At 53.6% G+C, this 14,305-nt stretch overlaps 1 protein-coding gene across 5 annotated transcripts in view; it reads right to left on the minus strand.

Annotated features, from left to right (window-relative positions):
* Positions 1 to 2,322: 2,322 nt before the first annotated feature.
* The window catches only part of CNTFR (ciliary neurotrophic factor receptor), a 203,099-nt gene continuing 191,116 nt past the window's right edge, over positions 2,323 to 14,305 (minus strand). For all 5 annotated transcript variants that reach the window (XM_040090114.2, XM_040090115.2, XM_058424077.1 and 2 more), the window contains 3 exons: positions 6,024 to 6,204; positions 4,368 to 4,512; positions 2,323 to 3,512 (listed from right to left, as the gene is read on the minus strand). In XM_040090114.2, the coding sequence (XP_039946048.1) occupies position 3,512; positions 4,368 to 4,512; positions 6,024 to 6,204 (327 nt within the window). In that variant the 3' untranslated portion in view covers positions 2,323 to 3,511. The remainder of the gene's footprint in view (positions 3,513 to 4,367; positions 4,513 to 6,023; positions 6,205 to 14,305) is intronic.

A 14,305-nucleotide genomic window follows, 5' to 3' on the forward strand; every position in this document is an offset into this window, starting at 1 on the left:
AGTGCAGCTATGTGTGTGCTTTCTCAGCAGCTGAGGCTGCTTTCATTCCCCATTCTCACCTGTGACTGTGCCGGACTGAAACTCTGCCAGAGCTGAAACGCACAACACAGCGCTCACTGCTCCTCCTTCATTCCCCAGAGCATGTCACCCCATCACAGGCCACACAACGCATTCCTGTCAGTCTAACTTGTGATAAATAAGCTGGTTGTTATCCCCTGGGAAATCCAGGCTCCTGGGAGGCTAGTGTGGGAGCCAGTAGATTTTCTGACTAGGGAGAATGAGGTCTCTGCTAGCACCCGCCTAAGAGAAGGATGCAGGAGGTGCAGTCATTCGGTCCCATTCTGCTGTTCAGCCCCTTGCTCAAACAGTGGGGGGGTTTCTGCTTCCTCCAAGGTTTCAGGTCCAGGAAATAGTTCCTGCTTTCCAGTCACACTTCTGATCCCTCTTGCAGAGCCTGGGGAGCTCCGTGCAAGGCTGCTCTCACATCAGCAACAGCCCAAAACAACACCTAAGGTGGAATTTACTGCCACATATGTGCTGGGAAGATGCAGGGACCCATTGCACCCGGGTGATGTATTGGATTTCAGGTTATGTGATGCACAGGTCTCTCTGAGGATTGTAATTCCCTCTTTCTTCCTGTATGGATTTATACCGCTAAGTGGATGGATTTTCTGCTTGGCAGGGATGCTCCCTTGGGACCTTCCCCAGTTTGAAACATCTCTGCACATCTGTACGTAATATTCCTGGGGCACTTAATGAGTGGGCTTTTACGACACCCCTTGCTTTATAGACTGCTGCTTAACATGGCCAGGCACCACGGAGGGGCTGACAAACGGCATCCTGGAGCCGGCGGAAAGCCGAGTACCAGCTCCAGGTGCTGGACGATGCCTCTGTGTGAAAGCCACTGCTCTCAGATGGCTTCTTACACAGCTGCCCTGAGCAGTGGAAGCACCACTCCCTTGGTCCCTGAAACAGCTTCAGAGGGGCAGGTTTCTTCTGCTTAATAATCTGAGACAGCATGCCTCTGGACCAGCTACGGAAATCCTGGGAGGAGATGAAGGCAAGCTGTCTGTCTGGGATGGTTCCCCCTGGCAAGGGCTGGGCCTGACATTTCATCTCTGCTAAGAGCTGTCCCTTCCCCCTGCCCCAAAGAGCCATCTGCTATGGTAGATCACCCCAGCTTTTAGCACTGTGAATCCATAATTAGTGCATAATTAATTACCAGATGTTTTTAACACTAATGAAACATTAATAAATGATGGAGGCATGTTGTCTGGTAATGGAACATTAACTAGTGAACCAAGTCAGCGCTGCCGCCAGCATGGCCGAGCCAGAGACAGGTCTGCATCTGACTGAGCTCTTCCCTAAATAAAGCCCCAACATTGTTCGAATCGCAGCAAGTGCCTGGCGGGAGCATGTGACCAGCTTGGTGCGGCCTTCAGGCTTTGCAGAGCCAAGGCTGTGGCTCCTTCACCTCCATCCTTCCTTCCACCCACTCACTCATCCAGCCACCCCTCGCATATGTGCACCCATTAATCCAGCCACCCAGCTAGCCAGGCACACACACATCTCCCTGCTGTAGAGACTTAGCTGGGGCACCAGAGGGTTAACTTTCTCAAAAACTGGGCTTCTCCCCCTGGACGTTGCTTCTGCTCCAGGTGGTGCCCACAAGGAAGGCACATAGGGACAGACTCCAACAATGTACTTTGCTGCATCCACTGTCCCCACACTGGGTCCCTGTGAGCCATGCCCTGACAGAAGTTTAATTCAGAGCATCTGGGCCAGTGACATTTTCCTAACATGAAATTATTAATCAGACATGAGAAGTGCATTAGTTGTGACTACCTGACGCCTCCAGCCTCCAGGCTGCAGTGGGGCACAGGCAGATCTCCATCCTCCTGCCTGCCCGAGAGATGTCAGGGGGCAGCCAGGGCTTGAGGACACACGGGACCCTCCAGGGCCCCTGAATGGGGAGTTGTGGCACTTGCCCATCACAACACGAGTGCCATATGGGGTGGTGACAACCATCTCTTCTCCCTCACCAGGAGTCTCCAGGCTGGGCATCCCCCTTGCACCTTCTCAGGATGTCCTGAAGGCCAGCTTTTGGGTCTCCCACCCCTCTGGGAAGACGGAGCTATGGTCTCAAATGCCAGAGCAGGCTCCAGGGGGTGTGTGTGTCCCCTCAACGCTGTTCCCGTTACCTTCCCCAATTCAGCCAGCACCACGCACAGAAACAGGCAGCTGAAACCACCCTCTCCAGATGGAAGGGAAATAACACCCAGAGCCGCCAGTCATCATGAAATGAACATTTAATGAAGACAGTCTCTCCTGGTGTGTGTGTGTGGGGGGGGTGTGTGTGTGTGTGTGCGCGCGCGTGTGTGCGTTGTCTCTGTGAGCTTAGTTTTATCCCCTCTATTACTTTTTTTTTTGATTCTTTTTTGTTTTTTTTATATATATACATCTATAAAAAATTCAAATACAGCATGTCAACAGTGGGAATACTAGGACGTACGGTATTAAATACTGCACTTGGGTCCAGGCAGGGCCAAGAGGAGGTGTCTTTACAAAACAGGACTTCGGGCAGGATGGGGAGGAGAGCAGAGCAGGCACGGGACAGCTGGGGACAGCCAGGGACATCGAGGGACAATGGGGCACAGGTCTGCAGGGCTCCAGCTCTAAAGGCAACAGCAGAGCTATTCTGCTTTTGTTGGAGAATGAGACAAAGACATCAGTGGGGGTGATTCCCTGTATCCAACACTGTTAAAAGTTTGGGGGCGATGTTGGGGTGGGGTTGGGGGTGGCGAAGGGTCCTGCAGGGTGCTGTGGAGGGGGAGGTGGAGGGACAGCTCTCCCAGGCGCTTGCAAAGGGCAGGAGGGTTTTATCGGTGTTCCACTTCCCTTTTTTTTTTTTTTTTTTTTTTTTTCTTTTGTTCCATTAAAACCCTGCCAGCTCCCTGCTCCTCATCGCACTTGTGAAAGCCACCCGTTCCCCCCTCCACCACCCCCCTCCCCGATCCATGCACCCCTCCAGCTTCGCCACACGGTCGAGAGCTCAGGGGAGCGAGTCCAGTCCTTGGGGGACCCCCCTTTTGCCATAAGGGGGTACACAGCTTGGAGCATCATTCCCCTCACCACCCCCCCGTTTTCATATCCCCTTTTCTCGGTGCGCTGCCGCGCGGGCGGCGGGCACGTCTTTGGCGTGGGGGGGTTGAGCTGTATGAGCGGGACCCTCAGCTGCGGCGCGGGGCCCGGGCTGGCTTCACTCGGCTGAGGCGAGGGGCGCGGAGATGTGTCTCCTCACTCCGGGCTGGGAGAGGTTTTGGCGGCTCCCCAGGGGACGGCAGCAGCTCTGTCCTCCTCCGAAGTGACGGCGAGAAGCGTGATACGTCCTCGGTGTGTGCAAAATCGAAGAGCTAAGAGACTCAACCCGGGAGCGGGGCGGCGGGGGCGGTGGCGGCGGGGGCGGTGGGGAGGCGTCTGCGCTGGGCTGCGGTGGATGGACGGATGGAGATCTGCGAGCAGGGAGCAGAAAGGTCACGGTCTCGCCCCAAACTCAGCTGTGCCCAGTCACCGTTGGGACACACCGAGCAGAATCTGGCCTTTTTCCACAGGGGAAATTTCTCCCAGGTACCCAAACGCTTCATTTCCACCTCCCCCTCCCAGGGCTGGGCCCTGGCTGCTTGCCACCATTAGTGTCACACGTGAGATCACACTGTCAGAGGGGAACAAAGAACCCCCTGTGCCGACAACGGGCCTCTTTGGGCACCAAAGGATGGGTGGCATATCCTTTATCTCCCAAAGGTGACACGTGTGGCTGCTTCCAGGATCCATTCCTGTCCCTTGGGAAATAAGGGGACAGTGAAAGGGCATTTGGGTGTGACACCCATGAGACAGCAGCCCTGGTCTGTAGAGGAGAGGGTCATTTTGTGGCTTTCCAGGCTGCCAGCTCCATTCTAAGCCAAATTAAGGACATTTTTGAGATGCAATCTGAATTTTTTGATCTTGGACAATTTTTCTTTCATCACTAAGCAAAGGTCTTAGATTTCCATGTGGTTCCTTTGCCTCTTAAAAATGTCAGCAGAGAGGATGGGAAAGGGCTGCTGAGAACAAGACATCAAAGACTGACCGCTTTGCCAGCTTTGCTTGAAAAGCCATTTTTGAGATCTCCAGTCAAATATCCATCTGGAAAAGCAGTCAGACTTGGTGCAATTACAAAACTGCAAGAAAAACGCAAATGACTCGTTCTCAATGCCCTTCACCCACAGTCTGGCTGGAACATCCCCTTCCCAACCACATTAGAGCCCTGAGGGTCACAACCCCAGCACCCACCTCCTGCATCTTATGCCTCTGATTTGGGAGATACTCACTAAATAAAGAGGACACTATAGGCAGCCACGACCAGTCCAGCTGTCCAACAAACTGCCATGGCCCCGCTGCCCACCATGGCCCCCTTGTCACAGATCTTGGTGGTGGGTGGTGCCATGAAAGAGGACGTGCTAGCACTTGTTGTCTCTGCAAGGAAGGAGAGTGAATGGTGAGGGGAGCTGGGCGCCCTGGGATTCACCCCCTAGAAGCAGCCCTGATTTCCTGCTGGTGGGGCTAGGACCGGGTCCCAAATGGCCCTTTTCAGTGCTATACCACTCTAGGGCTGAGGTGGAGGGCTGGGATGATCCAAGGGGTGGTGTGTTCATGAGACTTTCCTGGCTGTGACAGTGGACCTACTGCTTGGAGATGTTTCTGCCATCAGGCAGAGCTGGGCATCCTTCTCATCCCCATCCTGACCAGCTGGGCCACTCTATGCACCAGCTCTGTGGGAGTTTCAGCTAAGAAGCCACAATGAGCCACCAGTGCTCAGCCGAGAGCATCCTTTGCCCACAGAACATGCCAGACACAGCAGGCTGCATCTACTGGGCTGGCTCACAGGGTTTGTCCTGCTTTGTACTGCACCAGATAGATTGTCTGTGCCTGCAGAGGGCTGCAGGATTGCAGGGAGTGCTTGGATGCGCAGTCAGGCTGGAGCAGCTTTGGTCACATCCAGATGGCCCCAGCATGTCTCTGGCCAGACCGTCTGGGATGCCTGCTGGGGACCACAGAGTCTGTCTCACATCTTTCAGACTCGGTTGAGGCGTCACAGCGGGGTTTGGCATTGGAGCTGGGGTGTCCCCTATCAGCCATGCCTGGCTGCACCAGGCTGCACGCACAGGGATGCGTGTGCGAGGAACAGGGGTGTGAGGGACACAGGTGTGCCTGCACATGGAGTGGGCAGGTGACACTGCAAGGGGCATTTCCATTTAGCACAACACAGGTGAGAATAGAAGCAAAACCAAAATGCCAACAGCAGTGCTGCTGCAAGGTGTTCCAGCACTCCTTCTGGGGGTTTAACCACCTGGGAATGGTGGAGGGGCTGCAAATCCCCACTGCTGCCTGAATATCCAGGTGCTCTACCAGGTGCTGTTTTGAGAAGGGGGGTTTCTCTGCATAGGAGTCAAGGAAGCCAGTGCAGGGTCTGCTCCATCCTTTCTGGGAAATGGAGGGCTGATAACACTCATTTGGACACAGTCCCAGCTCTTTCCTAGAAACAGACTTGTTAACTTGGTGGCTTTTATTTTGAATTGGCATCCCTTTGAGCCATTGTGGAGGGTCAGAGGTGTGCAGGGAGTAGGACTGGAGAGGGGAGGGAGGGCTGGAAGAAGACAGCACTCCAGGGAACAGCAAACACAACCACCACAACAACTATAATACAACAATAATGGCCAGCCTCAATGTCCTGCCCCAAGTATCCTGGTGAGAAGGATGCTGGACCCAGGTGAGCTGAGTCAGTATTCCTCAGGCCACGGTTGTACCTGCTGACAGGGCCACAGGTGAGGGGAAAGTGCAGGGTGAAGTGCTGCAGCTCCACGGGTGTTTGGGGATTATCCTTGGCTGTGTACAAAACTTGCCTGTAGCCAAAGAGGAGATCCCTCAGCCTAGAACCCTCAGCTCCTCCTGAATGAAGCCTGTTTGTACTGGGAGGAGGCTCTTACCTGTGATCTGGGCCTCTGTGGTGAGATGCTTGGGCTCCTCTGTCCAGGGGGTGGCATGAACAGCCACACTCCAGTCACTCCACGTGCCGATGTCGTTGTCTTTGGCTGCCACCTGGATGATGTACTCCTTGCCAGCGTAAGCGTCAGTGATGGTGTGTGATGTCCCATCTGACAGCTCGACCTGAGGGCAGCAGTAGAGAGAGAAGGGTGGTTAGAGGAGCCCCTGGGAGGTGTAAGGCAATCAGTATATTTAGCTCGGCTGAAAGACGATAACAAGGCTTTTCCAGCACTTTTGGAAGTACTGGGGCATAGTGGGCAGAGGCACAAGCCCAAGACAGGGATGGAAGGGGAGGGAGTTGCTCCAGCTGCAGCGATACTAAAAGTCTAGAGACGTGGTTCCACTCCCAAACTCACAGCATCAGAGTGGACCAGCTTCCTCTAGAGGTCACCAGAAACTAGCAGATGTGTGTGCGGGCTCCCTCGGACACGTACACGCTTTCAGGGCACCACTGCCAGTGCTGGGAGGAGGTTTCCCCACCAGCAACACCTCTGGCCAGCCTGCTCCTGTGCCTGCTGGCATCCCATTGTTTTGGCTTGTATCCCTCCAGCTGGGCCCTTGGACAAGTATCAAGTTGTGTCCAGACGTCCTTCCTAGAAACCATTCCCGCTATCCAATTGTCACTGCTGTCTGAGCCATAGAAGACCCTGCCGTCCTGTGTGCTGCAAAGTGCTATGGTGTAACCCCATTTAACCCTCCAGGGGATCTCTGATCCACTTGGAGCTTGGCTCTGGGACAGAGGGAGGCAGGTGCTCAGCTGAAATGCACCCTGATGGCACGGACCCCAGTGAGCAAACACACGGGGCTGACAGAGGGGCAGGGCTCAGCATCCAAGTGACCAGGGCAGGAGTATCTGGCAGAGGCTAAGTGGGATGCTGCCCTCCACCCATCTCTGAGATGGAGGATCAACATGCTGCCCATCTGAGAATCCCCGTGCACCGCTGTGCATGGCATGGTAGGCACACAGGGCACCCCTTGTCTGCCCTGCACCCTGCCCAGACGCATTTCTAATAACGATGCGGCAGGATGAGGGGTGGTGCGGGACTGACACAGCCCATCTGTGAGCACCAGTGCCCAGCCAGGGGCTCGAGAAGAGCAAGCATCACATCATGGGTGGGGCAGCTTCATGGTGCTACACATGTGGGGTCCTCCACATCTCCCCAGCTACCCAGGAGAAGGTCAGGCACAGAATTACACTGTCCTGGGGAGCAGCAACAGCTCAATGACAGGAGAAAGATCCAAACTTCTGCCTGGTCAGGAAGGAGGGAAGGACAGAAGGACTCAAGTGCCGTCACCCCATGGCTTGCAGGAGTGCCTTAAAAGCAGGAACCCATCCTGAGCAAGAACCATCCCTTTTCCAGTCCCTTGTGTGCTGCACAGATGTAATCCCTTCGGCATGAAAACTGCAGCCCCCTCCAGGCTTTTACTGTCACTCGGGAGGGATTCCCAACAGGAGGAGGGGCATTTCTGCTATTTTGCTCCACGTGAAAGCCTTTCCTTCCCTATTCTCATTTCCAGGGCCAGCACCCAGCCTTCTGCCCAGAACATCAGAACCCTTGGGCTCTTCATTCCCAGCTGCTCCTGCCACCCGACTTGAGCCCCACATCTGGAGCACATCTGGATGCAGGCCTGACTGGTTTCCCCCTCAGCCACTGGGAGCCCAGGCACATCAGGGTGGGTAGGCAGGAGATCCACCAGGCTGTGAATCATGTGTTCTGCTAGGCAGGGCACCTCCCTGCAGCGCAGTGGCACAGTGAGACTCTGTCTGCCCCCCGGACCTTGGGAGTGCTTTGGTGGCCTCCACCAATGTGGATGGCAATGCCAAGGGAATCAAGATAAATTAATTCCTAATGTGAAGTGAAATGAAACCTCACAGGGGGAACTGCCAACCCCCTGCTGACTTGCTCTGTGCTGGCCAGGGTATGGCTTGGAATTGGAAAATGAGGACAGGGCTCTGAAAGATGCTGGGCTTACCCAGCTGGTGTATTACTCTGTCCAAGACTGAACCCCCTGGCTCCTTCCTGGGACCTGCACCAAGCAGGCTGCAGGCAGGCCAGCCGTACTAAAGTCCTGATGACCTGGCCAGGCTGCTTTCCCATCAGGAGCATTTTCTCCATCCCAAGATCCCTCCCATCTCTCCTTTGGGAGCAATTCCTGCCTCTTCCCACCCACAACCAAGCAGCGGCTGAGTGTAGGTGGGGTGTCACAGGAACAATGGGGTTAAACCTGTGCCTTGCCTGGGCAGGGGGAGTGTCCCCCAGGACCTAGACTGGAGGATCTTCCTTGTAGGACCTGAGAGGATGTTGCCCTAAGCTCTGTTTTACACAGCAGGTAAAAAGAGAAAGCACAGATGATATCATCCATCTCTCCCCACACATACAACTTCTGGGTGCAGAACTTCTGAGCTGGGCAGCCACGGACACAGCCAGCATTTGTCTTGGTGGGGAGGAAGCCACTGGGTAGGTGGCCATGACCCAACACAGAAGTGCCACAACAAATGAGAAAGCACATGGAGATTGGGTCCAGTTGGGCACAGAGAGGGAGAGACAGAACTGGTGGAAGACAGACTGAGGAGGCTGTGGGGAGATGGGTAGACACACAGCATCAAAGGCAGAAGAAGAAATTCCTTAATCCATGTCCTCACCACACAGAGACAAAAGATGGAGGAAGGGTGTGCATGGTAATTTTTTTGGCTGGGGTGGTGGTTTGCGTGTCGCTGCCTGCCTTTGTGCACCTGCCAAAAGTCACTCTGACTGGCTGTGAAGTGCTGCCCAGATTAATGAAGGATCAGTAGCCAGTGCAATGCAGAGCTGTTAGCATTGCAAAAAACAAACTCAAACAATCAAAAACCCAAACAAAAACCAACAAAGAAAACAAAAACAAAAATAAAGACAAACCCCGCAAACAAACAAAAATTCCAAACAAACAAATAAACAAACAAAAAAACCTCAATAAAAACCCAAAACAAACCAAAAAAAAAAAAAAAAAAAAAAAAAAAAAAGAGAGAAAGAAAGAAAAAGAAGAGAGAGAGAGAGAAAGAGAGAGAGAGAGGGAGAGGAGAAAGAAATAAAAAGACCCCTTGAACCTAGTAATTCGGGTGACAGCTTGCTGAGGACAGCATGGGCTGGGATCCCATTCCCTGCCATGGTCACATACTCCCATATTCCTGTTTGGAAAGATTATGGAGCTGCTGAGTGCCCACCTATGGTCCCAAGCGCCAGGATGAGCACATGGGCCAGTGCCACGTTGATGGGACAGGGACAGACACTTAGGGCAGGCTGAGGGGAGGACTGTCTGCCACTTGTCTTTCCCTCTGTCCTAGCTGCTCCACCCTGCATGTGCTGGAGGCCTGGGGAGATCCACAGCAGCCATACATGGCCCAACCCATGCGTGCCCTCCTTCGAGTCCCTGCCTGCAGACTGGTGTCCCTGCCTCCCAGTGCTCAGCACAGCAGGAGATAAGGAAGATGTTATCCCCTCTGAGCTCACCTCATCCTGCTTCCATGGCCCCCAGCCTCCCACTGCCAGGTGCCCTGGCAGTAAAAAAAGTCACAGTGCTTTGTTCCAGTCTCTGCTCCTGGTCCAGGGTGACCAGGGAGCAATTACTTGTGAACAGGGGGATGCACAGGCAGGTCGGCAGCCCAGATGGCCTTTGGAAGGGGATGGGGCAGGGAAGAAAACCCCACCCTTCTCTGCCCTGACAGCTGGGCTGAGGGCTGGTGTATGTTGAAAGGAGGTGCAGGGGGAGAAGTAGAATCAGATACCTCCTTTTCTACACCCCACTTGAAAATGTGTTTGCTGGCTCCCCTGTGGCAGCAGTAGCTCTGTTTTCCATTCCTTCACACCTCCTGCTTTACAGTGCAGCTCCTAGAGTGGGATAGGGGCGGTCACTGTCCGTATGGGGACAAGGACTGGCAACCCTCTGTCCCAAGGCAGGGATGCACTACCTGTGTGCGTGACAAGACAGTGAGCATGCACCTGTTCCAGGTGTTGTACCAAGCCTAGATGAGTCTGCCTTCCCCAGAATAAAAGGAGCACCCTCTCTGGCTATTGTAAGGTGAAGCTCATGTGCACACAACAGCCTTTGCTACCCACAGCGCACATGGGAAGAAATCCCTTCTAAGAGAACAACCTGGCTCTGCCAAACATCTGGCATCCTTGCAGCCTCCTCCTCTGGATGTGACTCGAGTTATACTGGATGATGAGGGAAATTGGAACTGGGAGGGGACACCCCAGTGGGCTCTATTTCACAGCCAGTTTTCCCCACAGCAAGGGCTAGATCCTGCCACTGAACTGCCATGAGCTTTGCAGTGACTCCAGATGTGCTGGTCCCCTCCTGCCAAGTGACAACTGTCAGAGGTCGCTTTTGCTTGTGGCTGTGGGGAAGATGGGATCAAGGGTGCGGAGAGCATTCAGCAAGAACTCTAACCCGGCCGGCACTGGCATATGCTGCCTGCAGATGCCTTCACCATGCTGATACAGAGTGAAAGCAGCTTGTGCATGGGCATGGCAAAACACAGACACCTGCTCGGTGTGGTTTGCATGTGGCCAGGGAAAGTCAGGCTTGTCAGCACCTTCCTACCTGCTTGTATGTGTGAGCATGCAGGTGAGGACATGCACTGGTGAGTTGCATGCTCTGTGGGCTCTGCTGCTCTTTACAGCTGCCAGGTGCTCAGTACTTTCACGTCACCAGCAGTTTCCAAGGGGGCTGAGTGCTCCCAGAAATGCCAGCCAAGGGTCCTGAACCTGCTCTGTCCCAGAAAAGGTGATTTCTGGGCATTTCCCACCCCCACCCTCCTCTGAGAAACTCTCTGCTCCAACCCTGCCTGCCCCGCACTTAGCTGTGAGTGACACTATTACAGCCTCAATATTTTGCTCCCACCTATTAATTCTTTGGATTTTCCCCCCTTCTTTTTTAATCACTGACTTTGCAGCCAGGAGGGGAAGGGAGAGAAATGCCGCAATAAAAGCTACCAGGCGTGAAGTTGTAACCCAGCTTGCTCAGGGTGACCTCCCTGCCTCGCAAAGAGGGGGAGTGCAGGCAGAGCAGCAGAGGCACAGGGGGATGCATACGAGCAAAAAGAGGCATTCCTGCTGCAAAGTGACACTGCCACCGTGCAGGCAGGGACGCTGCTGTGACGGGCAGTGGCACCAACTGCCTTCCTACCCAGCTTGTTCCGTCCCTCTCCTTGCCCATCACAGACGGGATATATGCATTAGCTCACACTTTCAGGCTATTTCAGGCTGCTCCAAGGCAGGAACTTCCAGGGACAGCATGTGAGATTCACCCCTCCGACCAAAAAATGCTGCTTTGCCCTGGAAGACGAGCCTGAGCCCAACCTGTCAGCCACTTCCAATATGGATGAGGGAGGTCAGTCCAGAGGACAATGCCATCCTTGCACCAACAAACCCAACACTAAGTATTTGGCAATATCCACAAACTTTCCATTCCTGTCCCCAAAGTCCCATCATTTGCCTGGATCAGAGGAGGCACAGATGTCCGAGTGGGTTGGTTTCGTTTTTTTTTTTGCCCCAGCTCTAAAAATCCTGATGGTGGGAGCTCTCCTGCTTGCACTTCCAGGGAAGGACACTTCCAGCCTTTGCAAATGCTCACGAACGTGGCCCTAATGCTTCCAATGCAAAAGAGGAAGGAGAGAACCCAACCACATTATTAGCTTTAAATATCTCATGACCTTTTACTGCAAATCTCAAGATCTGAGGCGCAGCCCGCCTCACGGTTCGTTAACATTTCATGTTGTCAGCGCGGCCAATGGGTTCAATTAGACTTCACGACGGCATCTGCAAATTGCTGGCAACCCACAGTAGGAAATCCTCCCTCGGTCTGGCCACCAGCTCTGACGCTGCATAAGAAATACCTTCTTGAGCCTTGCCACATTCCTGGGATGTGCATTGAGCTGGCAAGTGCTCAGCACACGTGATCTCCCTCCAAAAGCTGCAAAAAGGTGGGGGGGGTGGGGGGGGGTGTGGTGGGGCAGAGATCCTGCTCCCGAAAATGTCATGGGAGGGGAGCAAATTGGGTGCAAGACCTGCCCATGGCTCCCCAGAGATGCTCAGGATAGTGTCTGGACCCGCCTGCATGTAGGGGTGAGCGTGCAGATGTGCTCGCAGGGAGATCGCATGTGAGAGTGCGGCAATCACTGCTGCTGTGAGTTAACTGAAGGAGCCTGTAAAACCAGAAACAGGCTATTAGCAATCCATTAGGAAAGGGTATCAGTTCCAGCCTAGGTAAGCCATTAGAGGAACATCTGAGAGCATTAGGAGAGCTCGCTTGGGGCCAGGACGGGGCTATAAAACAGAAGAGGAAACCACACTAATCTGGCTTGAATTACAAACTTAAAAGCGGGAGAAAAATAAAGGATACCCTAAACATTTAATGTTTTATATTTAGGAGACAGAAGGGGAGATTTTGCCAAAAGGAGAGAATAAAAAACCTGTGTTTAGGCCACAAATATCCATCTCTCTTCTGGCAGCAGAGAAACCATCAGCCTCTCTTCCAGAAAGGGAGGGGTGTGAATTTAAAGTTGCTTGAGTTTCAGAGTGAGCTCAGTGCTGGTGGGGTGGAGGGGAGTCTTTGGCCACATGACGTGACACGATGTGACATGGCTGCATCCTCAACAGCTGTGAAATACTTGTGCCCAGGTTCAAGGGAGCTGCTGTGAGGTGGCACAATCCAGCACACGCTTCACTGCATGCCCATGTGGAAACACATCATCATCATCATCATCATCATCCCTCCACAATAATAATTCCCAGAGCACATCACCGTGCTTCCCAGAGCAAACTGCAACATGAGAGCTGCTAAGTGGTCTGGGTGGAAGGGTGCTGCTGAGCAGGGGAAAGGGATTGCAAATGATATGCTGGGGCTCAAACCCAATTTGCAAAGCGCTGGGAAGGGGATGAGGTGTTCTCCCCAGAGGCTGCTTCATGGTGTGGGATGCTTGGGCCAGGCATCACCGGATTTTCTCTGGTGGAGGGGAAACTGCATTTATGGCCGGCTCACAAAGTGGCAGTCTCGACAAGATCCACTGCTCCCGCCACAGATGGCTTCATCTTCTGGTGCCAAGCCCTGGCATTATTAAAATCCTGAAAGGAAGAGCCTGGAAGAAAGCAGATGCTGATTGAATCAGGCCCTATGGTATTCGACAGCGCGACATCCATCTGATCCTATTAGTGCTCATTCAGTTCTGCCTGCCGAGGTGCTGTGCATAAATCAGACCCTGCAAAGATAACGGGAGGTGGAGAGGTGAAAGAGGAGCCGCTTCTCCTGCCAAGACACACCACGTGTGAGCAGGGCCTGCGTGGATATTCTGTCTCTGGGCAGCCTCTGATGCTCCTTTGTGGGTTTTCTCCTGCAGGGATGCTGGGCTTCCCAAAGGGCTGCCAAGTACATGCTTAAAATCCATGGCTGGTGCAGAGGTGGGTTGCCATGAGGGGGCAGGGATAGGGCTCAGTCTGTGGACCTTGGGCAGACAGGGACATGCCAGAACATGAGGTTACCCAGCTCCTCCTGGCTGCCAGCAGGGACTTCTCCTCTCCCTACTGAGCTCCAAGCTGCCCCATTGTCAGTGTGCAGGTTGTGGGGGCATTAACACAAGGGTTCCTCTGTGCCAACAGCCAGTGGGGACGGCAAGAGCCAAGATGGGGGACAGCTTGTGACAAGAGACCTGCACCTGCACGAGAATTAAGGCACTCCCATGCAAGCGTGGCACGTGTGACCACCTCATTCTTTCTCAGGGTAATTGTCCCTTTGAGCTGAGACCCAACACCATCACTGCAGGATAAGAGGGATAAATAAGCTAGACTAGGAACTTCCAAACCGTGTCCTTCCCTTTTCTGTCTCAGTCTGGGGGAACAGGGATACCCTCCAAATGACGACAAGTAATATGTCAAACAAAGAGTGCAGGGGGGCTTGGCCATGCTCCAAGCATGCCGACATTGGTGAGGTAAATTTTAGGTACCTGCATTTTCAGGGTGCTCAGCTGCGCTAAAGGAGGTTGAATGTGCCAATGGGGTCTGAGGTCAGAGCAGCTCCAGCTGCTGCAGCGCTGGCTTTCTTCAGTGTTTGGGAAACAATTGAATTAGGCTTCGCAAATAATTCATCTGATGAATAGTGGCAGTTTTCCTCAAATCATCCACAAATCAGATTTTTCATTACCCAGCCAGCAGGGCAGGGAGTCAGAAAACAAGGCTGGCACCTCACTTAC

The sequence above is a fragment of the Hirundo rustica genome, chromosome Z (genome assembly GCF_015227805.2).
Source record: "Hirundo rustica isolate bHirRus1 chromosome Z, bHirRus1.pri.v3, whole genome shotgun sequence".
In the NCBI taxonomy this organism is placed as follows: domain Eukaryota; kingdom Metazoa; phylum Chordata; class Aves; order Passeriformes; family Hirundinidae; genus Hirundo; species Hirundo rustica.